This window comes from Saccopteryx bilineata, chromosome 4 (genome assembly GCF_036850765.1).
Source record: "Saccopteryx bilineata isolate mSacBil1 chromosome 4, mSacBil1_pri_phased_curated, whole genome shotgun sequence".
Lineage (NCBI taxonomy): Eukaryota > Metazoa > Chordata > Mammalia > Chiroptera > Emballonuridae > Saccopteryx > Saccopteryx bilineata.
Window position 1 is genome coordinate 63,486,253 of NC_089493.1, and position 26,078 is coordinate 63,512,330.

Here is a 26,078-nt window from a genome sequence, read left to right on the forward strand (position 1 = left end):
AATAAAGATTCATACTTTTAATTTTTATTAAGAGAAAATAACCAAATTTAATACATAATATGTATAGGAATTTTACATATATGAGTCAGAGAACCCTACATGCAGGAGAGGTTCAGAGATAGAAAGGGAAACTGAAGTACACCTAAGGCATGAGCTAGGGATGAGGTAATGATGCACCTTGGGGGCTTCAAAGGGTCACTGCAGGATTTCTTCTTATGTCTGTCTGTCTGTTCTTCTTAGACAGACATTTAGTAAATAGAAGTTTGCATTGCACTTACAGATAGGTTACAAGAAATTATCTCTGATAATCTCTTATGGGCTAGGTAGGCCCTTAGTTCCAAATTCTTCCAGGTAAAGGGAGGGACAGATGTTTCTTTGAGCCTACAGCTAAAGTTGCCATTAGCTCAAAATAATCTGCCATTCATAGAGACTCATCTTGGAGTAGCTTGTTCTGAACCCCCACAGTTTTGCCCTCTATAACTTCCCTGGAAGTTTCACTTCCAGAAATTAGGCTGATAGAGCATTCTGTCATTAAACCAGTTTCAGTCTTGAGAAAGGTTAAGTTCAGTTAAACCAGCGGTTCTCAACCTGTGGGTTGCGACCCCGGCGAGGGTCGAACGACTAAAACACAGGGGTTGCCTAACGCCATCGGAAAATACATATTTATTATACAATACATTTTTAAATAAAATATATTTCCGATGGCTTTAGGCGACCCCTGTGTTTTGGTCGTTCGACCCCCGCCAGGGTCGCGACCCACAGGTTGAGAACCGCTGAGTTAAACAGTTCGTTATGTCTCATTTCGGGAAGCAGTGATGTCAGTGGGCAAGAATTCATACTTTTTACTCCATATACTTTTGTATATTTGAATCATTCTTAGTGAACATTTTTACTTAAAAAAACTAACAAAAAGAATTCCTTTAAGGATTAATGTGTGTTTCTTTCATGTAGAATATATCCATATTTCCCTTCAGTGGTCAGCAAACTGTAGCTCTTTGGCCCCTTGAGTGCGGCTCTTTGGCCAACTTAGGAGCACCCTAATTAAGTTAATAACAATGTACCTACCTATATAGTTTAAGTTTAAAAAATTTGGCTCTCAAAAGAAATTTCAATCGTTGTACTGTTGATATTTGGCTCTGTTGACTAATGAGTTTGCCAACCACGGCTAGATGTGATTTTTTTTTTTAACTCTCTGACCGAGAAATTCTTAGCCTTTTTGGTTCATAGACCTGTATGAGAATTTGATACTCCCAGAAAATGTACAAATGTGCACAGAATTTTGCATATTTCTTATTTCTATGGTTTCTTCCAACACCTTGTCAAAAACCTCTGCTGTAGAGTAACACTTATAGTTTTATTTTTACACCTGTCGTGCCCTGTTCTATATGACACGTATTTATCATAATCCTCCTACTAGAGGATTTCTTGAGTTAGGGACTCTTTTTTTTTGTTTGTTTGTTGTTTTTTTGTTTTTGTTTTTTTTTGTATTTTTCTGAAGCTAGAAACGGGGAGAGACAGTCAGACAGACTCCCGCATGCGCCCGACCGGGATCCACCTGGCACGCCCACCAGGGGGCGATGCTCTACCCCTCCGGGGTGTCGCTCTGCCACAACCAGAGCCACTCTAGCGCCTGGGGCAGAGAGGCCAAGGAGCCATCCCCAGCGCCCGGGCCATCTTTGCTCCAATGGAGCCTTGGCTGCGGGAGGGGAAGAGAGAGACAGAGAGGAAGGAGGGGGGGTGGAGAAGCAAATGGGTGCTTCTCCTATGTGCCCTGGCCGGGAATTGAACCCGGGTCCCCCGCACGCCAGGCGGATGCTCTACCGCTGAGCCAACTGGCCAGGGCTTTTTTTTTAAGATTAAAAAAATGTTTATTTTATTGACTTTTAGAGAGAGCCAAAAAAAATTTTAAAGGAAGGGAGAGAATAAACAATAATTTTAGAGGAAGGGAGAGACTAGGAGAGAGACAGGAACATCTGCTTCTTTATGTGTCCCGACTGGGGATTGAACCAGCAACCTCTGTGCTTTGGGATGATGCTCTAACCAACTGAGCTATCTGGCCAGGGTGAGGTAGGAACTTTTTTCACATCCTGTGCAGTGTTGAGGACTGCCTTGTGTTAGATAGAAAATGATTGAGTGTTATTTATTTTTTAAGTCTTGTTTATATTATGAAGCATTTTTATTGTTTTTAGGAAATCTGATTGAACTCATGAACATGGAGGATTGTTTTGCCCTCTGAAAATCTCCTTTCCTTTATTCTCTTACATAAAGTGCCTAGGACCTGTAAATTAACAGGTGAAAAGGTATAAAGTTTTTTTGATGTTAGTATTTTAGTTTTTATGTTCATGAAGGTCTACATAGAAAGAAAAACGAAGATACAAGGTAAGCTTAGGCGCTGGAGTTTATGTATACCATTTTAACAAAGGATGATAAATTTGTGGAGAAGTAGGACAGAATTTAGGGGTTTGGACTTCTAAGGAGTAGTAATTTCAAGGAAGGTGTTGTAATACAATGTTATAGTAATATATAGAAATATAGAAAAACATGGAAGATATATAAAAGTAATTAAGATAATATTAAAATCAATTAAGGAAATTAAAGTTATGCTGCCTGGATAGGAATTAATATAGTGTGTACAAGTATGATAAACAGTCTAACTTTTGAGCAGGGCCCAGTTAGTGTGCGTGTGAAGTTATACATAGATAAGAAGTGGCTTGATGTTATAACTCTTAAAATTAACATAAACAAGAAGCTTCCCTAAGAACATCTTAAAAGTGGCTTGATGTAACATTTCAGTAGATTAACATAAAAAGGGCTTCCTGTGAGGAACCCCCAAAAAGGTAGTTTGAGGTGATAATCCTGCAGATTGACACCTGTTAGAAGGCTTTGGTCAGAAAAGGTACTAAAGCTGAGGGCTCCCCTGCTGAGGTAGTCGCCCAGATTCCAACGTGAATGTGAACTGTCTCCATGCAGCTCTGAGCTCTGACCAAAGACAGCCGAGAGGAGCACGCCAATGAGGCCCCCTTAAGCTGTACCCAGGCATTCCAAAGGGATTTGTGAGTAATAAATTGCCTGTGTGATTCTTGCAACTAACTTTATGTATCGATCTCATGCCTTTCCTCTGGTGGCAGTTAGTGTTGGCACTGATAAATAGAATCCTCGTAGCCACCTCAACAGTAGTTTCAAAGAGGCTGCCAGCAGGAGTGTCCCACTGCATGGGGAAGTCAAATTAGGGACCCTGATCGAGGTAGAGCTTGAACTCTACTGGGACAACAGGTAAACATACATATAAGTAAGGTGACCAATCGTCCTTCTTTAGGGAGGCTAGTCCTTCTTTTGTAAATTTTGTCCTCCCTCGAAAAGTGTCCTACATGTCCTCCTTTTTGATATTGGAAGACTAATCTGTAAATGTTTGTATTCGATCGATCGATGCAGTCGATCCACTGCATATGATGTGACATATTTGTATCTAAATGAATACTTTTTTCTTATAATTATTATTAAAAATTAATAGGCATGTGAGCATAATTACAGTGTAAAATATTACAAAAGTTTTTATACCTTTATCATATAGTGTATTATAGTTGCAATGAATAAAATGTTTCTTTTAAGATATTGTTTTCTTCAATTTATTTTTGTCCTCCTTTTCATTATAAAAAAGTTGGTCACCTTAATATAAGGGAAATGAATGGAAGATAAGGGTTATTTTAGTGAGGTTTGTTTGTGCAGACCCATCTTGGTGCTGACATTCTGTTTCCAGTGATAATGGTAGTTTTTCCTCCTGGTATGATGGGAGAGGGGAAGGGGGGAAACCTCACAACAGGAAATATTTTGTCCTGCTGTTAGAAACGGGGAGGGCAGAGAGCTCTTTCTGTGTTTTCTGTTTCTTAATTGCCTTCAGCTCAAAACAATCCTTATGCCAAAGTGACATTTTGGGGTGGCATATTCTTTTTTTTTTAGTAGTTAATTTTATTCTCCATAAACCACAAAACAATTTTTGGTTGTACAAACATCATTAGTTACAGTCATGGCCATGGGGTGGCATATTCTGATCCCCTTCAGACTTTAAGGAATTCATCTGGATTTCTCCTAATTTCAGAAAATTAAAGTGGTAATTCTTTGAATACTCACCTTCAGAGAAAGAAGTTTTTTTTTGTAAGAGTGGTGGACAGGAGAATTGAGCCTTATTCTTGGAAATAGCTAGGGCAACTTGTTCAAGACCTGGATTTTCTCTGTCCTAGTTCTGATCTCAATTGTAGGCCACTTTTTTCAAGACTGAGTGCCAGCCCTTCTTCTCTGTTTGCCTGTTAAGATTCCTGAATATATAATCTTTTTAAAAAATGCCATTTAAAGTTTTTGGTTTATTTAAAAAATAAAACTATGTTTATCAATATTCTCCGTTACTTAAAAAATAAAACTGTTCCTGGGCTTGCCCGGTCAAGGCATATACAGGAGTAGATGCTTCCTGAAGTTTCTATGATTTCTTGATACTTTGTAGTATTTTGGCTGCTAGTGATCTTTTGTTTCTATTGTACATTTTGTGTGGTTGAAATGTGCCCTTTTGAAGAATATGTCTGGTGTTTAACAGTAACAACTGAACTTATTCTAAAAACCAACTTTTTAGTTTTCTAACAATAGAGCATTCTTAAAAATAACTGGCATAATAGGAGCTACTGATCTACTTAATGTTTGTAAATAAAAATTTTAATAAGTTAATTCTTTTATGAAACTTCACATTCAAAGACCTAAATTTTATCAAATTTTAGTTGTGGGTCTGTCTTTCAAATATATATGGGCTTATTGCTTAGGGTGTAAGGCAGAGGTCCCCAAACTATGGCCTGCGGGCCACATGCAGCCCCCTGAGGCCATTTATCTGTCCGTCCCCCCCCCCCCCCCCCCCCCCCCGCCGCACTTCCGGAAGGGGCATCTCTTTCATTGGTGGTCAGTGAGAGGAGCACATTGACCATCTCATTAGCCAAAAGCAGGCCCATAGTTTCCATTGAAATACTGGTCAGTTTGTTGATTTAAATTTACTTGTTCTTTATTTTAAATATTATATTTGTTCCCATTTTGGTTTTTTCTTTAAAATAAGATATGTGCAGTGTGCATAGGGATTTGTTCATAGTTTTTTTTATAGTCGGGCCCTCCAGTGGTCTGAGGGACAGTGAACTGGCCCCCTGTGTAAAAAGTTTGGGGACCCCTGGTGTAAGGTTTCCATTTGTATGATTTGTTTTATTATGTGAAAGTCGGCACCAGCATTCTCTGCTTTTGGAATCCTGTTAAAATTAATTTCCATGATGAAATCAATCAGTGATAGATACTAAGATTATATAAAATTGGTGTTTTTAAAATGATTTCCTCCTCACCTGACCAGGCAGTGGAGTAGTGGATACATTGTTGGCCTGGGACACTGAGGACCCAGGTTCAAAACCCTGAGGTTGCTGGCTTTAGTGCAGGCTCATCTGACTTGAACAGTATGGGTTGATGGCTTCAGCATGGGATCATAGACATGACCCCATGGTTGCTGGCTTGAGCGCAAAGGTTGCTGACTTGAAGCCCAAGGTTACTCCCTGTGCAAGGGGTCACTGGCTCGGCTTGAGCCCCCCCGGTCAGTACATGTATGAGAAGCAAAGAACAACTAAGGTGATACAACTACGAGTTGATGCTTCTTATCTCTCTCCCTTCCTATCTGTCCTGCTCTCGCTTTCTTTTCTCCCTCTCTCGCTCTAAAAAAAAAAAAAAAGACTTCCTCAAAAGATTGTGTGCTTTTAGATAATGAATAGTAAATTAAAGTTAATTTTATAGTATCTCCTTGAGATAGTTGGAAATTCTTTTTTTTTAAAGTTTATTTTTGTTTATTTTTGTTTTTTTACAGAGAGAGAGAGAGAGTCAGAGAGAAGGACAGATGGAGACACACAGGCAGGAATGGAGAGAGATGAGAAGCATCAATCATTAGTTTTTTGTTGTGACACCTTAGTTGTTCATTGATTGCTTTCTCATATGTGCCTTGACCGTGGGCCTTCAACAGACCGAGTAACCCCTTCCTTGAGCCAGAGACCTAGGGTCCAAGCTGGTGAGCTTTGCTCTAACCAGATGAGCCCGCGCTCAAGCTGGTAACCTTGGGGGTCTCGAACCTGGGTCCTCCTCATCCCAGTCCAACGCTCTATCCACTGCACCACCACCTGGTCAGGCGATAGTTGGAAATTCTTGAGATCACAAAACTAGGGTTGGAAATATATTGTTATTTACAGTTAAGAACCCACTTTGAATCCTTATAGCTTTATTTATTTGAGCTTTGATTTCTAAAATTATAGACCTTTATTTCAATATGCCACCCTAATGACAAAGACTAAAGAATTGTTTAGGCCCTAGCTGGGTTAGAGCACTCTCTAGGTGCGCCATGGTTGCAGGTTCAGTTCCAAGTCAGAGTATATATATAAGAATCAACCAATGAATGCATACATAAGTGGAACAACAATTTAATGTTCCCTTCCCTATCCTCCCTCTCTCTCTTCCTCTGTCTCTCTCGCTTTCAAATCAGTAAATTATAGAAAAAGAAACTGTTTATGAAATGAAACTCCATAAAGCTTCAATGTTAGTGAAATTATATGAATGCCTGGTTTCTTGGGAAATTTGAGAGAGGAAAAAAGAAACACATCAAACTTTTCTGGACAGTGTTTAAATGACCCTGTGTCATCCAGATCATTCCACTAAAAAAACTTCTAAGAATATAAGCAAAATTGTTAAAATTTTAATGTTTCTTTTGGCTAGCATGTTAATTTTAGACTAAATTTAAATAGGTTGAACTTTATTTTTATATGCTACACTTATTTTGAATATAAGATTTTACTATTTGAAATTAATATAAATATATTACTTTCTTGTCTTGTATTTTCCCTTTTATGTTAAGTTAATCATACCTGGTTTTGGTGTTGCCAGCTTGTTGGTTAGGAGTGCAACCTCCAATTAAAACATTGTTTTTATGATGAGAAAAAAAACACAAAGATTATAATGTGGTTTCTTGGATTATTTCATTAAATAATTCCAACTTTTACAGTCTGAAGAGATGGAAAAATTAAGCATTTACTGGATTCTTCACATTCACGGCTGTATTCTACTTACCACCTACTCATTTTTAAAAAGGATTTTTTTTAGAAATTGAAACATGAGAATGTATGTGGAATGAAAGCACTTTTTTAAAAAAATGAAAATACTATAAACACTTTAAATGTTATTTTTTATGCATTTATATGTTGGTAGTATTGAATTAGGTACTTAATTTTATGAGATTAAAATGTATTTTAACCATGTGTATATAATTTAACCATGTTGATAAATTGTGGGTATATTATGTCTACATGAGGGCTTGAAATATTTTTGTTATGTGTTTTTTTAACTAGTTTATAAATGCTTTTTTAAAACCATGAAAATACGCCAAAGATAGATTTGATAGCCACATTCCAGAAACTAATATTTCATTGTGACAAATATGACTATAAGGAAGACCTTATATAACCAAATGATTTCTCAATGCTCAGCTGATAGCTTATAAATTCCATTATAATAACAAAGTTGTAATCTGTTCTAAGAGTTCTTTAAAATGGAATTGAGCTCAGAGTAAAAAATAGTTATGATTTATTGAGTGATTTCTCTCAGTGCCAGGCACTGAGCTTATGCTTTATGTATGTCATATAGTCTTCATTATAACTGTGATATAAGGTATATATATATATAGTGCCTGACCTGTGGTGGAGTAATGGATAGAGCATCAATCTGGGATGCTGAAGTCCCAGGTTTGAAATCCCAGATCACCATCTTATGCACAGGCTCACCAGCTTGAGCATGGGATCCTAGACATGATCCCGTGGTCGCTGGCTTGAGCCCAAGGTCTCTGGTTTGAGCAAGGGGTAACTGGCTTGGCTGTAGCGCCCTCCCCACCATCAAGGCACATATGAGAAGCAATCAGTGAACAACTACCATGCCACAACTACGAGGTGATGCTTCTCATATCTCCCTTCCTGTCTGTCCCTCTCCTTCTCTCTTTCTCAAAAAAAAAAAAAAAAAAAAAAATATATATATATATATATATTGAATATATATATATATGGTAATGCAAGACACAGAGATTAACTTGTGCAGGGTCATACAGCTAGTAAGTGGTTGTCAGAATTTGAATCTGGTATTTATTCTTTAGTAAGTTTCCCTGTTTATGGTTAATAAATGTTTAAAATATACAGTTTATGGAGCACAATTAGAGGCCACTATGTATGGAAATATTGGAAGTTGGTTGAAATCTTGTAATTACCATGTTAAACTGTTCACAGATCTATTTGGTATTTTTAAAAAATAATACAGTTGCTTACAATGTAAAAAAAATCAATTTTGCAGTTAACAGTGAAATATAAAGTATAGAGCTGAATTGAACCGTAGGGGTCATTCATTTGATCTAAGAGCTTAGACCCACTTTGTAAAATGACTTGACTAAAATTTGTGGCAGTGATTTGGCTATGACTTGGTTCTTCTGGCTACTAGCTTACTGTTCTTTTTCATGTTCTGATTTGATAGTAGTTTGTGGAATTGTTTAATATTTTCTCATCAGAGAGCAAATAGGAATATAGTACATAGCACACCTGTGCTCCTGTGCTATAGTGTTCACTATGTACTAGATCAAATGTATTACCTCTATTATTTAGCACAGTGACATTGCATCTGGATTATTGATGGATAAAAGTAATTTTTTCAAGCAATTAAAATTTAGACTCACATTTTTATTTAAAAACTTTTTTTTTTTCTGAAGCTGGAAACGGGGAGAGATAGTCAGACAGACTCCCGCATGCACCCGACCGGGATCCACCCGTCACGCCCACCAGGGTGAAGCTCTGCCGCGACCAGAGCCACTCTAGCGCCTGGGGCAGAGGCCAAAGAGCCATCCCCAGCGCCCGGGCCATCTTTGCTCCAATGGAGCCTTGGCTGCGGGAGGGGAAGAGAGAGACAGAGAGGAAGGAGGGGGTGGGGGTGAAGAAGCAAATGGGCGCTTCTCCTATGTGCCCTGGCCAGGAATCAAACCCGGGTCCCCCGCACGCCAGGCGGACGCTCTACCGCTGAGCCAACCGGCCAGGGCTTAAAAAACTTTTTAATAGAAATATTATTTAAAATATTTAGATACATAACTGAAAAAATATAAAATAGGAATCATAATTATTTACGGTAGCAGTCTCAAAGTGAATTAATTAAAAAGTCTTTGATTAAAAAGTCAATAATTCGGAATTTTTTTTCTCTAAAGAAACGGGTATATTAAACATGAGCATGAGACTTGGTGGGTAGCTCAGTTGGTTAGGGTGTTGTCCCCAAACGCCAAGGTTGTGGGTTCCATCCAGTCAGGGCACATACAAGAATCAACCAGTGAATGCATAAATAAGTGAAACAACAAATTGATGTTTGTCTTTGTCTCTCTGTCTCTCCCTCTTATCTCCCCCCTTCTCCCTCTCTTCCTTGCTCTCTTTTTCTCTGCCCCTCTCTCCTTTCCCCTCCTCCTGTAAATAAATAAATTAAAAAATAAATCATAGGCATGAAATTTCTATCCAAGTCAGTAGCTGAAGTAGAGTGTTCTCTTTTTCTGGCTATTTTGGAGCCAGAACTCCTTTAGAGCTTTGAGATTCCCACTGCATATATTTCCTGGATAATCCACTTCAAATGGCAGCTGATTTAAAATATTTTATTTATTGATTTTTAGAGAGAGGGGGGAGAGAGAGAGAGAGAGAGAGAGAGAGAGAAGGGGGAGGAGCAGGAAGCATCAACTCCCATATGTGCCTTGACCAGGCAAGCCCAAGGTTTCGAACCGGCAACCTCAGTGTTCCAGGTCGACGCTTTATCCCACTGCGCCACCACAGGTCAAATGGCGGCTGATTTAATTCTTAATAGAATTTCATGCCTTACCACCAAAATTCTGAAATGGTGACTTTTAAGAAGTTCTCTTTTTTTTAACTTAAGAAAAAGGTTTTTTTAGAGAGAGAGGCAGGGAGACAGAGAGGAACATCAAGCTGTTCTTGTATGTGCCCTGACCAAGGATTGAACCAGCAACCTCTGTTTTGAAACGATGCTTCAGCCAATTGAGAGCTGTTCGGCCAGGGCAAGAAGTTTGAATAGTGATGGTTTTGGCATATTCCAGTGGCTAGATATCAAAGGAATCCATGAAAGTTTTTAGTAAGTAGGATGAAATATGCAGTGATTCTTTAAACCATCATTGTCCAGTAGAAATATTCTGTACCTTACTGTCCAGTACAGTAGTCATCCTCCATATGTGGCTTTGAGCATTTGAAATGTGGCTAGTGAAACTGAATTTTAAATTTTAATTAATTTAAACTTAAATAATCACATGTGGCTAGTGGCTACTCTATTACAATGCAGCTGTAGGGTGAAATTATGGTTCTAATTGCATTTGAGGATTTCCAAGTTTTTAGTGTGTTTGTAAGTATATTAATTTAGGGTCCCTAAGGAGCTGCTATAGTCCTAAAGCTTTTGAAGTAGGTTATCTTAAATGTTATCTCTATTCATGACCCAGATAACAGTGTGGTAACTGCTAGGGTTGGAGTGGGATGAAAGAGGGTGTAGGGAGGATAAATGGTGAAGGACAAGACTTGACTTGGGGGCGATGGAAAAGACTTGACTTGAGGGTGGTGGTGAATACATAATGTGGTGTATAGTATAGAGATACGTTGTAGAATTGGGCACCTGAAACCTGTATAGTTATGTTAACCAATGCCACCCCAATAAATTGAATTAAAGAAAAAAAGTTAGATTAATAAGCAGCAATAATAGGTGCTAGAGTCTCTAGTGATAGTATAGCTCAAACATTTATATCAGTTACTTTTGAAGTTAAAATAATGTTTTTCCCCTGTGGACTATTTCAGTTCATGCCAAATACCATGGAAATGAAAAAGTGGAAAACTTGCTTTGTCAGCCTGAGTATAAAGAGTAATGTGAAGGTTGAATTAACTATGTATCTCAGTATTTTAGGTTTCTACTGTCTAATATTTGAACTATTTTGCTTTGTAACAAAAATAGAAATACAAAAAATTTTATATTTTTTAAAAGTTACGATTTTGTGTGTGTATTAATCCAGGAAATACATTCTTGTTTTTAGTAAAGCAATCCACCCTGGCCGGTTGGCTCAGTGTTAGAGCGTTGGCCTGGTGTGCAGGAGTCCCGGGCTTGATTCCTGGCCAGGGCACACAGAAGTGCCCATCTGCTTCTCCACCCCTCCCCCTCTCCTTCCTCTCTGTCTCTCTCTTCCCCTCCTGCAGCTGAGGCTCCATCGAAGCAAAGTTGGCCCGGGCGCTGAGGATGGCTCCATGGCCTCTGTCTCAGGCGTTAGAATGGCTCTGGTCGCAACAGAGCAACGCCCCAGATGGGCGGAGCATCGCCCCCTGGTGGGCATGCTGGGTGGATCCCGGTTGGGCATATGTGGGAGTTTGTCTGATTGCCTCCCCGTTTCCAACTTCAGAAAAATACAAAAAAAAAATAAAGCAATTCAAGTGTGTTTTTAAATGATGTTTATTCTAACATTAGTTTTTCAAGCCCAAAGAATTATAGACATACTAGACTGTGTATTTCTGAGAGCAAGGAATATGACTTACTGATCTGTGTTTTTTTCCATTAAACTTAGCACATTACCTTGCATATGAAAGGCAAAGAATAACTTATTTATTTTATTTATTTTTATTTTTTGTATTTTTCTGAACTAAGAAGCAGAGAGGCACAGAGACAAACTCCTGCATGTGCCTGACTGGGATCCAACTGGCATGCCCACTAGGAGGTGATGCTCTGTCTATCTCGGGCGTTGCTCTGTTGCAACCAAAGTCATTCTAGTGCCTGAGGTGGAGGCCATGGAGCCATCCTCGGTGTTTGGGCCAACTTTGCTCTAATGGCTGCGGGACTGGAAGAGAAAGACAGAAAGGAGAGGGAAAAGGGTAGAGAAGCAGATGAGTGCTTCTCCTGTGTGCCCTGGCAGGGAATCGAACCTGAGACTTCCACATGCACACTGATGCTCTACCACTGAGCAAACTGGCCAGGGCTAGAATAGTTTATTTTTTGAATGAATTCATATATGATATAATATATCCAACTAATTTTCTTTTTTAAATAAGTTTTTTGATAAAAACCAGAAATATATAAACTAAAATTTATGTGAAATTATGTGTTCTCACGGAAATAATTTTATTTATATCTGAAATAAGAATAAGTGACAATCAAGGATTAATACCACTTAACATTTGAAAATTCAGACTTAATACATTATGAGGTGATTCCTCATTTTTTCAAAAGAATGCACTAAGACATAATTAATAATTCAGACTTATTTAAGCAGTAAGTGCTTATTGGAATGATCATTTTACTTACTAGATTTGGGTTCATTCAGAATGAACCAATTATGTGAGTTATATGTATATGTCAAGCATAGCAAACTTAAAAATTGAGCTTTCTAAAAGAAAAGAGATTAAATATGTATATATTCAATTTAATGACATTCACTCTTACATATGTATTTTATTTTATAGGAAGGAAAACTGAGATATAACTTGCTGTATTGTCTGGAGTCACATGGTGAGTTTGGATATCAAAATTAGAACCAAGAATTTCTGAATTTCCTCCCACTTTTGTGTTTCAATATTTGGCATTACATGAAGTGACTGATAAAATTGACTGATGTCATGTCTTAGTACTAAGATGACAATTTACAAAGAGTCAGCTCTTCAACCTGATGGGCAACAACACTTTTCAGCCAAAAAGTAATTATAGCTGTCACACTGATACTATTATACGTGATGTGACTTATGTATTGATAACTTTGTTTGAGGAGAGAGGATGAGAGGTAGGCACATTTCCTTAAAGATAAAATCTTAGAATTGTTTAAGTAACAGATGCTTACATAAAAACAAATAATGGAAATTTAAAAAGTAAAGTAGGTAAGTGTTTTCTCCCTAAGCTCACTGATAACTGTTATCAGTTTGATATACATAATCACATGTGTTTCTCCTATGCTTAGACAAAACAATAATTATTTCAAAAAAATCATAAAGCTATTATTATGTGTCTTAAAATTTTTTTGTTTTCTAACAATATAGCCTGGATATACAGTAGTTGCTCCTTCTTTGGGGTTTCACTTTGTGTGGTTTCAATCACCTGTAGTCAACCACAGTCTGAAAATATAAATAGAAAATTCCAGAAATAAGCAATTCATAAGTTTTAAATTGAATGCATTTTTGAGTAGCATGATCGAATTGTCTTGCTCTATCCCACCCTGGGAGAATCATCCCTTTGTCTAGTGGTCCATTCTGCATAATGCTACTTGTCCATTAGTCACTTAAGTAGCTATCTCAGTTATTAATCCGCTGTCGACATTTTGCAGTGCTTGTGTTCAAGTAACCCTTATAGTAGCCTAATGCTGTCACAATGCCTGCATCACTCACCTCACTTCATTTTATCATGTAGGCATTGTAGTATGTTACAAGTAGAAGGGTGAATACAGTACAATATGAAAGATGAAATTTATATAACTTTTATTATACTATATTGTTGTCACTTCTATTTTATTAGTTGTTAATCTCTATCTAATTTATAAATTAAACTTTATCATAAATATATGTAGAAAAAAAACAGTATACAGGGTGGTGCAAAAGTAGGTTTAGAGTTGTGAGTATGTGAAACACAGAGTTTATTCTTGTATTATTATTTATTAATTATACTATTTCCATATGAACAACTGTAAACCTACTTTTGCCTCACTCTATGTATTGAGTTTGGTACTGTCCTTGGTTTCAGGCATACACTGGAGGTCTTGAAATGTTAATACCTATGGGAACTACTGTAGTATTTGACAATGGCATATCCTGTTAAAATGGAGGAAGTCCATCATCCACTGTCTTCTGTATTAGTTTGGTAGGGCTGCCATAACAAAGTACCATAGACTGGAGAGCTTAAAAAATAGAAATTTATTTTCTCACAATTCTGGACGCTAGAAGATCGAGGGGCTGGTAGGGTTGGTTCTTTTGAGGTCATGAAGGAAGATCTGTTCCAGGCCTTTCTTCTTGGCTTATAGATGGCCATGTGCTTCCTATATTTTCATATGGTCTTACCTCTCTATATGTATATGTGTCCTGATTTCTTTTTTTAAGGACACCAGTCATGCTGGATTAGCTCTCACTTTAGTAATCTCATTTTAACTCATTACCTCTATAAAGACCCTGTCTTCAGAGATATTCATATTGTGAGATACTGGCATTGAGAACTTCCAAAACATGAATTTTGGAGGAATACAATTCAGCTCATAACGAATACCAACTGGAAATAAATGAAATTTTTTATCAGTATACAAAGTTTTTCTAATTTTTTAAAAAATTAGGCATTGCCTTACTTTGTCTAGTTTCCTAGTCCATAGATTATTATATACTACTTAATATATACAATGCCTAAGTGTAGTGGAGCGGGAAATATATTCTCAAGGAGCTCAGTTTTTGGCCTTGGACGTATAATAATATTTATAATCATTTGACTTGAAGAACTTTTTTTTTTTTTTTAAATTCATTTTAGAGAGGAGAGGGAGAGACAGAGAGAGAGAAGGGGGGGAGGAGCTGGAAGCGTCAACTCCCATATGTGCCTTGACCAGGCATGCCCAGGGTTTCGAACCGGCGACCTCAGCATTTCCAGGTCGATGCTTTATCCACTGCGCCACCACAGGTCAGGCTGACTTGAAGAACTTTGTATAATAAAGTTAATATATATAATAACCGTATTAATATAGTTTAGGAAAAAGGGGGTCAGTTCATTATGTTTGTGACATTTGTGAAAATGAGAAGGCCTTTTTTCATAGGTGGACTACTAACCATTTAAATAATGGTAAGTCAAGAAATGATTTGTGACCATTTTAAAGCAGGGAATTTTTTTTTTCTGGACAAGGAAGAGAGACTTTAGTTGTTTTAAAAATTAAGGTATAATTCTCATACAGTGCCATTTACCCTTTTTTAGTATACATTTCTTCAAGGTTTTTTTTTTTGTATTTTTCTGAAGTTGGAAATGGGGAGGCAGGCAGACAGATTCCCGCATGAGCCTGACCGGGATCCACCTAGCATGCCCACCAGGGGGCAATGCTCTGCCCATCTGGGGTGTCGCTCTGTTGCAACCAGAGCCATTCTAGCACCTGAGGCAGAGGCCACAGAGCCATCCTCAGTGCCTGGGCCAACTTTGCTCCAATGGAGCCTTGGCTGCGGGAGGGGAAGAGAGAGAGAGAGAGAGAGAGAGAGAGAGAGAGAGAAAGGAGAGGGGGAGGGGTGGAGAAGCAGATGGGCGCTTCTCCTGTGTGCCCTGGCTGGGAATCAAACCTGGGACTTCTGCACACCAGGCCGACACTCTACCACTGAGCCAACTGGCCAGGGCTTCTTCAAGTTTTGACATGCATACAGCCATGTAACCAGCACCACCAAACAGGTATAAAACAGCCCCCCCCCCAATGTTCTCTTTTCACTTTATAGCTAAACCCCCTACCATTCTTAGCCCCTGACAACCACTGCCTATTCTCTTTTCCAGAGAGAAAAGTTTTGTGTTTTTTAAAAAAAAATTTTGGGGATGAAGAAATAATTATAAAATTTTAGCACCTCATTTGATAAGGTATTTATTTCCTTTTTATTCTATTCTCACGGTATTGTTTCACTTAGTGTTTTTTTTTTTTTTTTTTTTTAAAGAGGGAGAGAAAGGGAGAGATGAGAAACATCAACTTATTGTTGCTGCACTTTAGTTGTTCACTGATTGTTTCTCATGCGTGCCTTGACTGAGAGGTCCAGCCACGCCAGTGATACCTGGCTCAAGCCAGCAATTTGGGCTTCAAGTCAGCTACCTTGGGATCATGTTGATGATCCTGTGCTCAAGCCAGTGGCTCCGGGTTCAGGCTGGTGAAACTGCTCAGGCCAGCAACATCAGGGTTTTGAACTAGGGACCTCAGCATCCCAGGTCAATGCTCTATCTACTGTGCCACCATCGTGCAGGCTCACTTAGTATCTTTTAAAACCATAGTAAAACATTTTCTTAACTTTGAGTTAAAAATAGAAGTGGCATTACTTTAATAAAATAAAAAATTACCTTCAGAAATGATTATATTTAAATGGTAACTTAAAAATACTATTATCTAAGGCTGAACCCTGGGAGTATTCTTTTTCTTTGGTAGTCTTCTATGAACTCATTTCATACATCTAGTTAAGTACCACTTACATCTATCTCCTCTGCTGTTAACTTTAGTTTAGGGCCTAAACTAAAGTATTTTCTTTTCCTTCCCCTCCTTCTCTTTATGCTTCTATCTTAGCTTAAAGCAATATATGATATTTATATAGTTTAAAAAGTCAAACAGTTTGAAAAGGCTTGCAATGGCTTAACCATAATTTCTTGAAGAGTGGCTTTAATGCAGATGAGCATATATATGTGTTCTGTCTGTTGTGTAATATTTTTAACCATTTTTAAAAATAATGTTCTTATGATGATTATTGCTTTTTTTTTTTTTTAAAAAAGATATTATTTATTGATTTGGGTTGGGAAGAAAGAGAAGCATCAACTTTTAGCAGTTGTTTCTCGCGTGTGCCTTAATCAGGCTGCACAGGGTTTTGAGCTGGTGACCTCAGCATTCCAAGTCGATGCTTTATCCACTGTACCACCACAGGTCAGGCCATTTTTGCTTTTTAAAACTTTTTTTTCCATTGGTTTGGTGGTGGGGGGAACATTAACTCGTTGCTTCACTTAGTTGTTTCATTTAGTTGTGCACTCATTGATTGCTTCTCACACATGCCCTGATGGTGGTGGTGGTCTGACCCGTGACCTTTGGTGTGCTGGCTGGATGCTTTATTTGCAGAGCCTCCCAGCGGGGGCTGATTTTTGCTTTCTTTTTTTCTTTTTTCTTTTTGTATTTTTCTGAAGCTGGAAACGGGGAGAGACAGACTCCCGCATGCGCCCGACCGGGATCCACCAGGCACGCCCACCAGGGGCAACGCTCTGCCCACCAGGGGGCGATGCTCTGCCCCTGGGGGGGGCGTTGCTCTGCCACGACCAGAGCCTCTCCAGCGCCTGGGGCAGAGGCCAAGGAGCCATCCCCAGCGCTGGGGCCATCTTATCTCCAATGGAGCCCCGGCTGAGGGAGGGGAAGAGAGAGACAGAGAGGAAGGAGGGGGGTGGGATGGAGAAGCAAATGGGCGCTTCTCCTATGTGCCCTGGCCGGGAATCGAACCCAGGTCCCCCACATGCCAGGCCAATGCTCTACCGCTGAGCCAACCGGCCAGGGCCTGATTTTTGCTTTCTTATAGCTACCCTTCCTTTCATGTTATGTAATACCTCAGCATTTGATTAAAGCAATATTTATTGTTTTGATTATGATTACCATAATAGTGTTCACTGATGTGCACAGTAATATGCTATTAATATGATAATATACATAGAATAGCATAGTGGAGAGACATATTTACTGTATTTTTCTCCTTCCTTTTATCTAGTAATTAATAATATTCATGTTTTATTTGCTTAGTTTTATAAAAATCTGTTGTATTGATTTTGGAATGAAAGACCATCCATATTTAAGAGTAAGCACTAAAATGCTTCCTGGGAGCTCTCTGTTTGGTTAGAACATATAGGATGTTTCTTTGCTCTGTATCTTCAGGTGAGAAATTTGCTCTGAATGATTAAGCCTCATTTTGTTCCCTTATTTTCACCCAACACCTGATTCCTGCTTTGTTCTGTGCCGGTCATTTCTGAATTTGGTTCAGTTTTTCTGGTATATCCACAACCTCTCCTCCTGCTCCTAACAATAACCAAAAGTTTACTTAGAAAGTCACAGAGGTAGAAAAAGTGAGCTGGAGAAAAAATGGGTTCAGGAAACAAGTTATAGAGACAACAAAAGAGCTGTTGGAGTTTAGGAGAAAAAGAGAGATAAAGGGAATGTGCCGGAGGGGTGAAGAAAAGAGGTGGGTGGGAAATGTGTGTTGCCAGAGGGCAGCCCTACGTATTGTCTCTTATTTTTAGTTTATCTCCTTTTTGTTAATACTGTACCTTTTTCACCAGATAGTGGTTAAGTGAAATTTTTTTTTCCTTTTTATGAAGTGAGAGGCAGGAAGATAGAGAGACAGACTCCTGCTTCTGTTTCCACTGGGATCTACCCGGCAGGCCCCCTATGGGGTGATGCTCTGCCCATCTGGGGCTGTTGTTCCATTGCTTGGCAACCGAGCTATTTCAGTACCTGAGGTGAGGCCATGATGCCATCCTCAGTTCTTGGGGCCAACTTGCTCAGATGAGCCATGGGTGTAGGACGGGGAGAGAGCGAGAGAGAAAGAGAGAACAGGGAAGGGAAGGGGTAGAGAAACTGATGGTCACTTTTCTTGTGTGCCCTGAACAGGAATTGAACCCTAGACTTCCACACGCTGGGCCTACACTCTACCACTGAGCCAACTGGCCAGGGTCTAAGTGAAATCATTTTAGTAGATATAATCATATTCTAGGTATATGATTGAAACTTACTTTGTACTCACATTTTCTATCCTCTGTAAACTATTGTCAGCCATTTTCTGTCTATCTCTATACCTACCTATCTATCTAGTTACCTACCTTCTAAGAGAGTGAGTTCTGAGCTTTTCATTGTTACTACCATTTACTAATTACAAATATCAATTCAGAAATTGCCATTAAGATGATTAAATTAGATCTTAAATATGTTATATATTACAAATATGTATTTTTATTTTTTAAAATAAGGTGGTTTACTTTTCTTTTGGAAATTAGATAAATCAAAAATGGCAGAACTCTTTATGGAATGTGAAGAAGAAGAGTTGGAACCCTGGCAGAAGAAAATAAAAGAGGTTGAGGATGATGATGATGATGAGCCAATCTTTGTTGGAGAGATAGCAAGTTCAAAACCAGCAATTTCAAGTAAGCATTTACTTTTGTGAAGCCAAGTTTTATAAGATACTGTTTCTAATGGAAAAAATTATGAACTGTGTTACAGGTGCTTATGTCCTTGTTTCTCTCTAAAGAGTTGGGGATGAAAGATTGGGTGAGATATAGGTAAGAATTTTAGAAACAGGGTGAAGATGTGATTGGGTACTTGAGGAAGGAGGTAAGAGGTGAAAAACAGATCTGAGAAAAAGAAATGAACTAAGATTAGCTGTTGACATTGGAGGTCTTTTGTTATTAGAAATCATGATTTTCTTTTTGATTTTTTTTATTTATTTATTCATTTTAGAGAGGAGAGGGAGAGACAGAGAGAGAGGAGAGACAGAGAGAGAGAAGGGGGGGAGGGGCTGGAAGCATCAACTCCCATATGTGCCTTGACCAGGCAAGCCCAGGGCTTCAAACCAGCGACCTCAGCATTTCCAGGTTGACGCTCTATCCACTGCGCCACCACAGGTCAGGCAGAAATCATGATTTTTAATGGAGCCAAATATCCCATTCATATATTCATTCGTCTTTTTTTTTTGTCACTTAAACTCAGAGGTAGAGAAAAAAATGATTTAGAATGGTTTAGAATACTTTATAACATTAGCATGTACTAAATAAGTTTGTGTTACTCTCAGATAGGGGTTCTCAAATTCAGGCAACTGCCTCATTGCAGTGTCATCTGTTCATAGCTACAAAATGTAAAGGCAATGAATGATTGCACAGTCTCTGGCCTATATGCCAACCCATGCTTTTGACCCCACACATTTTCTACCAACTTGCATTTGTATTCATGAAGTCTCAGGGCATTGTCTACAGCTAATACACACCTATACTTGGATGGCTTAGCAGTTAAAACTGAAATCCTTATGGCTTTTTAGCAGAAGACCTTGATATCTTTGTAGATACTAGATTTCTGTTAGAATAATTGGAATTGGCATTATTACAATGTTAAAGCAAAGAGCAATGATGCCCATTAAAATGTTTGTTCAAACAAATATATAAAAGTGCAGATAAATAATTTACAAGATTTAGGTTTTCTTAGCAAGACAGTGTTTAAAAGTGATGAAGAGATTCCTTTTAAATTTTTGGAAAAACTTGTTTTATTCTTCTGTTGCCCCTAAGCTTGTAACAGCACTTTTATTCAGTTTTATCAGAGGGAGAGTAACTTAACCAATTGAATTCTCAATACTGTTTCCTCTGGCAGATTGATAATCTCTCATGGAGGATTTAAGTGGAGTGCCATTTTGATTATAAATTGAATAATGCTTTTTAATGATAGTGGAACATAATGATATGTTCTCTTTAATTATTGTTTCTAGTCTATATTACTATTGTTTGTAATTTTATGCTTCAGTATCACCATATTACAAATTTGTTATTGAAATTCTCTTATTGAAAACATGACAGTTAAGATTCAAGTTGAATTTATACTGATTGTAGATGATTTAACAATGTTCAACTAGAACAATACATATTAGTTTTTTGGGTTTTTTTGGTATTTTTCTGAAGTTGGAAACGGGGAGGCAGGCAGACAGACTCCTGCATGCGCCTGACCAGGATCCACCCAGCACGCCCACCAGGGGGCGATGCTCTGCCCATCTGGGGCTTTGCTCTGTTGAACCAGAGCCATTCTAGCGCCTGAGGCAGAGGCCACAGAGCCATCCTCAGCGCCCGGACCAGCTTTGCTCCAGTGGAGCCTTGGCTGCGGGAGGGGAAGAGAGAGACAGAGAGGAAGGAGAGGGGGAGGGGTGGAGAAGCAGATGGGCACTTCTCCTATGTGCCCTGGCTGGGAATCGAACCCAGGACTCCTGTGCGCCAGGCTGACGCTCTACTACTGAGCCAACCAGCCAGGGCTAGTACATATTAGTTTTAAAATAATTATGTCAAAAAGAAATTGACCCCAGTAGAATTTTTCTGAATTTTTATTTTTAAGTGAGACAGAAACAGACTGACAGACAGGAAGGGAGAGAGATGAGAAACATCAACTTATAATTGTGGCACTTTAGTTTTTCATTGATTGCTTTCTCATACATGCCTTGATAGAGGTGGGGGGGTGGCTCCAGCCAAGCCAGTGACCCCTTGCTCAAGCCAGCAGCTTTGGGTTCAAGCCAGTAACCTTGGGCTCAAGCCAGTGACCATGGGGTCGTGTCTGTGATCCCCGCTCCGCTGGCAACCCTGTGCTCAAGTTGGTGAGACTGTGCTCAATCCAGATGAGTCTGTGCTCAAGCGAGATGAACCCACACTCAGGCCAGTGACCTCAGGGTTTCAATCTGGTCCTTAGCATCCTGGGTCAATACTCTGTTCACAGTGCCACCATCTGGTGTGGGCTTTTCTGAACTGTTAACATGCAGAATTTAAAAGATTGTATTGTTGGTTATGTGTATGCCATAGAATATGGTAACAGGAATATGAATGCTTATATAGAACTGTGAGAAAGGAGGGTAAAAACCTTGGTTTTGTAGAATACAGCCATCAAAAAGTACTTAACCCTTTGAGTAGTGAGTTTCTTTCATGCTTGCTGACCCTCGGGAGTGAGTTTTATTCCAAAAGATATTAGTTCTGGTTACAGTTTTATTAACTTAAAATCATGTTTGTTTGATAACCAATTTATGGAAACAAGAAGAACATACATTTGCCTTTTTTTAATGTTGTCTTACACATTTTTTTTTTTTTTACAGCAACTGGGAGAGAGTCAGAGAGAGGGGATAGACAGGGACAGACAGACAGGAACGGAGAGAGATGAGAGGCATCAATCATCAGTTTTTTGTTGCGACACCTTAGTCGTTCATTGATTGCTTTCTCATATGTGCCTTGACTGTGGGCCTTCAGCAGACCGAGTAACCCCTTGCTGGAGCCAGTGACGTTGGGTCCAAGCTGGTGAGCTTCTTGCTCAAGTCAGATGAGCCCACGCTCGAGCTGGCGACCTTGGGGTCTCGAACCTGGGTCCTTCGCATCCCAGTCCGACGCTCTATCCACTGCTCCACCGCCTGGTCAGGCATCTTACGCATTTTTAAAATAAAAATTTTTTTATTTCATGCAATTCTGGTGTACCTCCAGCTCAAAGTTTAAAGATGTACGTGTACAATCATACTCTGGATGGTCAGGAGGCTTGAGGATGTACATGAATGTTCATACTACTCAAAGGGTTAAGTAATAGCTCTTTTTTGTTTTTGTTTGTTTGTTTTTTATTAAGTAAGAGTGGGGCAGGCAGGGAGGCAGAGAGAGAAACTCCCACATGTGCCCCGACCAGGATCCACCTGGCAAGCCCATACAGGACGGTGCTCTGCCCGTCTGAGGCCACAGTTCCATTGCTTGGCAATCGAGCTATTTCAGCAACTAAGGTGAAGCCATGGAGTCATCCTCAGCACCTGGGGCCAACTTGCTTGAATCATTTGAGCCATAGCTGTGGGAGGGGAAGAGAGAGAGAGAGAAAAAAAAAAAGAGATAGATAAGGGGGGTTGGAGAAGCAGATGGTCACTTCTCTTGTGTACCCTGACTGGGAATCAAACCAGGGACTTCCACATGCCAGGACGATGCTCTACTGCTGAACCAACTGGCCAGGACTGTAATAGTTTTTTGATGGTTTAAGTAAATGCTTAATTGTGAATTTCTGAATGAAAATGGTGTTAAGTTGTTGGAGTAATTTTTTTTATAAGACATCTCTAGTGCTTAGATATAGAACACTGCATTGCTGTTGTCAGAAAATAACCCCACTTTTGTGTAGTCCTTTACTTTATAGATTTTGTGGGATTCAGTTCCTTTTTATTATGAGGGGAGAAAAGGAAATTTTAACGATATTTGGTGTGTTTGTGCTTTTACATTTTTCTGACCAACAATTTTAGGCAAATCTCATTCTTCCAAATTTTAGTTTGGTAATTGAGTACCCTAGTAGTTCCAGAGTTCACATGCATGCAAGAATTAGGAACTTTATACTAATCCTCAAAGTGATATTAGGCTCACTTTGGGTTCTGGTATAATGGTAGATTCAAAACTACTTAAGTTATAAAACACTCTGGTAAATTGCAGGTTCATTGTAGTCGGTAGTCTGATAATTTGTTTTTCAGAACTCATGAGTAATGGTGCAGTTAATCCAATGAGATCTCTCATCAGAATACTTCAAGGCATTTAGGGATGTGAGTGAGATACGGAGATTGGAAAAGGGTTTGGTAGGAACCTGAGTCTATATACAGCCCTACTATCACGCAAAGAAAGACTTCAATTATAGGTTTTATATGTGTGCATTTTTGGAAAAGTTTTACTAATTAGGTAGACTACTTCTTTGCCATGGAGAAGGTTTGACTTATATGTTGCCAGATTTATCAGTCTTTTACTTCTGGCATTTGGGTTTTGAGTTATAGTGAAAGGTTGTTTTAGTTCTATGAAATAATTAAAGCTAGTAATCTTGATTCTTTACTAGAAAAATATATGTGTGTGTTTAAAATTAAATGTATTTTTACATCAGTGATAACTTATATACTCCTTCCAGGAATCTATTTTCAATTCATGTTTTCTATTACCTTGAATATATGTTTCATGCAAACAAATGAATTTTAAAATAAATATAATTTTTCTAGATATTTTGAATAGAGTAAACCCCAGCTCATATTCAAGGGGAATAAAGAATGGCGCACTCAGTCGAGGTACAGTATTATTATTTCAGTATTTTAATTTTAACATGAAGTATTTTATCATTGATTATATAGAATTATATTCAAATATTGTGTGATTTTGGAATACAGGTATTACTGCTGCATTCAAGCCTACAAGTCAGCACTACATGAATCCAACATCAAATCCAGTGGCTGCCTCTCCAGTAAATTTTCATCCTGAATCTAGATCTTCAGATAGTTCTGTTGTTGTTCAGCCTTTGTCTAAACCTGTAAGTGTTTCTAAAAACTACACAATAGTTCAGACATACATTCAATATATTTATCAATGTCAATAATACCCAGGTAAAATTCTGAACTATCATGTGTAGTCATTCAATAGAAGCTTAATCAGCATCAGAAAATGTCACCATCTTTATGATAGCTCAACCACTATCCAAAATAATAACTGTAAGAACTAATTACCCAACCTGTTCCTAAATCAGGTAATATGCTTAAGTTGAACAGGTACAGTATTAAAAAGTATGCTATCAAAACGAATAAAAGTATAATCAGTAATGAATATTACATAATGGCTAATGGCAAACTGTTTAAGATTATAAACTGGGCCAAGTGTTGTTAGCTGTTTTTTTTTGTTGTTGTTTTTTTCTGAAGTTAGAAGCTGGGAGGCAGTCAGACAGACTCCTGCATGCGCCTGATCGGGATCCACCCAGTATGCCCACCAGGGCATCTGCCCATCTGGGGCATTGCTCTGTCGCAACTGGAGCCATTCTAGCACCTTAGGTGGAGGCCATGGAGCCATCCTCAGCTCCCGGGCATGCCCACCAGGGGGTGATGCTCTGCCCATCTGGGGCGTTGCTCTGTTGCAACCAGAGCCATTCTAGCACCTGAGGCAGAGGCCACAGAGCCATCTTCAGTGCCCGGGCCAACTTTGCTCCAGTGGAACCTTGGCTGCGGGAGGGGAAGAGAGACAGAGAGGAAGAAGAGGGGGAGGGGTGGAGAAGCAGATGGGTGCTTCTCCTGTGTGCCCTGGCCGGGAATTGCACCTGGGATTCCTGCACGCCAGGCCGACGCTCTACCACTGAGCCAACCGGCCAGGGCAAACTAATATATTTTAATGTAATAAAGTACAAATTTAGTGATAAGGAGTAAGAGTCTACATTCCAACAAACCTTTAAGAAAATACCAACTGTTGAATTTTGGTGTAGTATCAAAGAAGTATATTCACAGTTATCCTAAGTTGCTATTAAAGTACTCCTTTTTTCTACTATATATATTTATAAAGCCGATTTTCTTGATATTTTTCAACCAAAACAAATTTCCTTACAGATTAAAAGCAGAAGCAGATGTGAAACTATAGCAGTTTTTGATTATTTGGTATTAAAGAGATTTGTAGAAATGTAAAGCAATACATCTCTTTAATTTTTTGTGTTTGCAAGATAGTCATTCTTCATAAAAATTACTCATGTTAATCTATATCGGGTTTATTTTCATTTAAAATTAATAACTTTTAAAAATGTCTTTTCTAATTTTTAACATGGTAAATATCAATAGCTATCTGTATTCCACCTAAATAAAAATTCTTGGGTCTTCGGTAATTTTTAAATGTATAAAGAAGTCCTGAAACCAAGGAGTTAAGAATACTAAAACAAAAAAACAAAAGATTGTCCAAACTGTAAAGATTATTTTTTAGTAGCGTAGAATCAGATTTACTCAGTGTTGTTTTTTTTCCCCATATTTGTAATAGGCTATTTGACATTAGCATTAGAAAAATAGTAAATTTTCTATTTTATTTTGACAGTAAAGGAAATAACTACCAAAGCACTTATAAATTTTCTGGCAAATAATAAAGTTTAAAACCAGAATTGAATCCAAATAATTTTAATATGAATAACTTTTTTTTCCTGTATATTATATCATATTACTATAAGGTAATCTACCTGTTAGCACTAGAAATTTATATTTTGGGGTAGTATTTTTCATAGAAGAGTTATTAAATTTAATTTTAATTTACATAAAAATGAAAAGGAAGGAAACTTCTCTGACCCTCATTTTCTTCATTTCTAAAACGAGAGATTTCACCCAGAGCACTGACTCTCAGGCTTGGCTTTAAGGTTCCATAAGCTATATCTAATGTTACAGAAGATAGAAAGTTGCCCAAAGTATAAAGATTCTTAGCTATTAATTGGAGTCAAGTTATGTCAGTGGTTTCTAATTCTTATTTTAAGCTGTTTGGTATTTGGAGAACAGAAAGCCAGAAAAAGAAACTTTATTATTAAACTCAGGTTGATAGAGAAAAATATCTTTCTAGCATTGGACACAGAAAAAAAATTAAGTGAGAGGTGGTATCGTTGGTGTTATAAAATTTAGAAACTAGAGCTTTCTGAATTGCAGTGTTTTTATTTTTATGGGTATAGTTTTTAAGCAATGCACCTCAACTGGTGTTTCTTAATCTTGAGAGTTTTTTGTTTGTTTGTTTGTTTGTTTTAAGTGAGGGAAGCAGAGATAGTGAGA

The 26,078-nt window shown here is 38.4% G+C and overlaps 1 protein-coding gene across 5 annotated transcripts in view; it reads left to right on the forward strand.

The window, feature by feature from the left end:
• ZNF280D (zinc finger protein 280D) overlaps window positions 1–26,078 on the forward strand; it is a 141,405-nt gene that overhangs the window by 30,331 nt on the left and 84,996 nt on the right. For 4 of the 5 annotated variants that reach the window (XM_066276144.1, XM_066276142.1, XM_066276140.1 and 1 more), the window contains 4 exons: window positions 12,555–12,600; window positions 18,802–18,948; window positions 23,532–23,597; window positions 23,697–23,836. In XM_066276144.1, the coding sequence (XP_066132241.1) occupies window positions 18,813–18,948; window positions 23,532–23,597; window positions 23,697–23,836 (342 nt within the window). In that variant the 5' untranslated portion in view covers window positions 12,555–12,600; window positions 18,802–18,812. Of the gene's footprint in view, window positions 1–3,034; window positions 3,054–12,554; window positions 12,601–18,801; window positions 18,949–23,531; window positions 23,598–23,696; window positions 23,837–26,078 lie in introns of those variants that run through there. The other variant, XM_066276143.1, reaches the window with a different exon arrangement.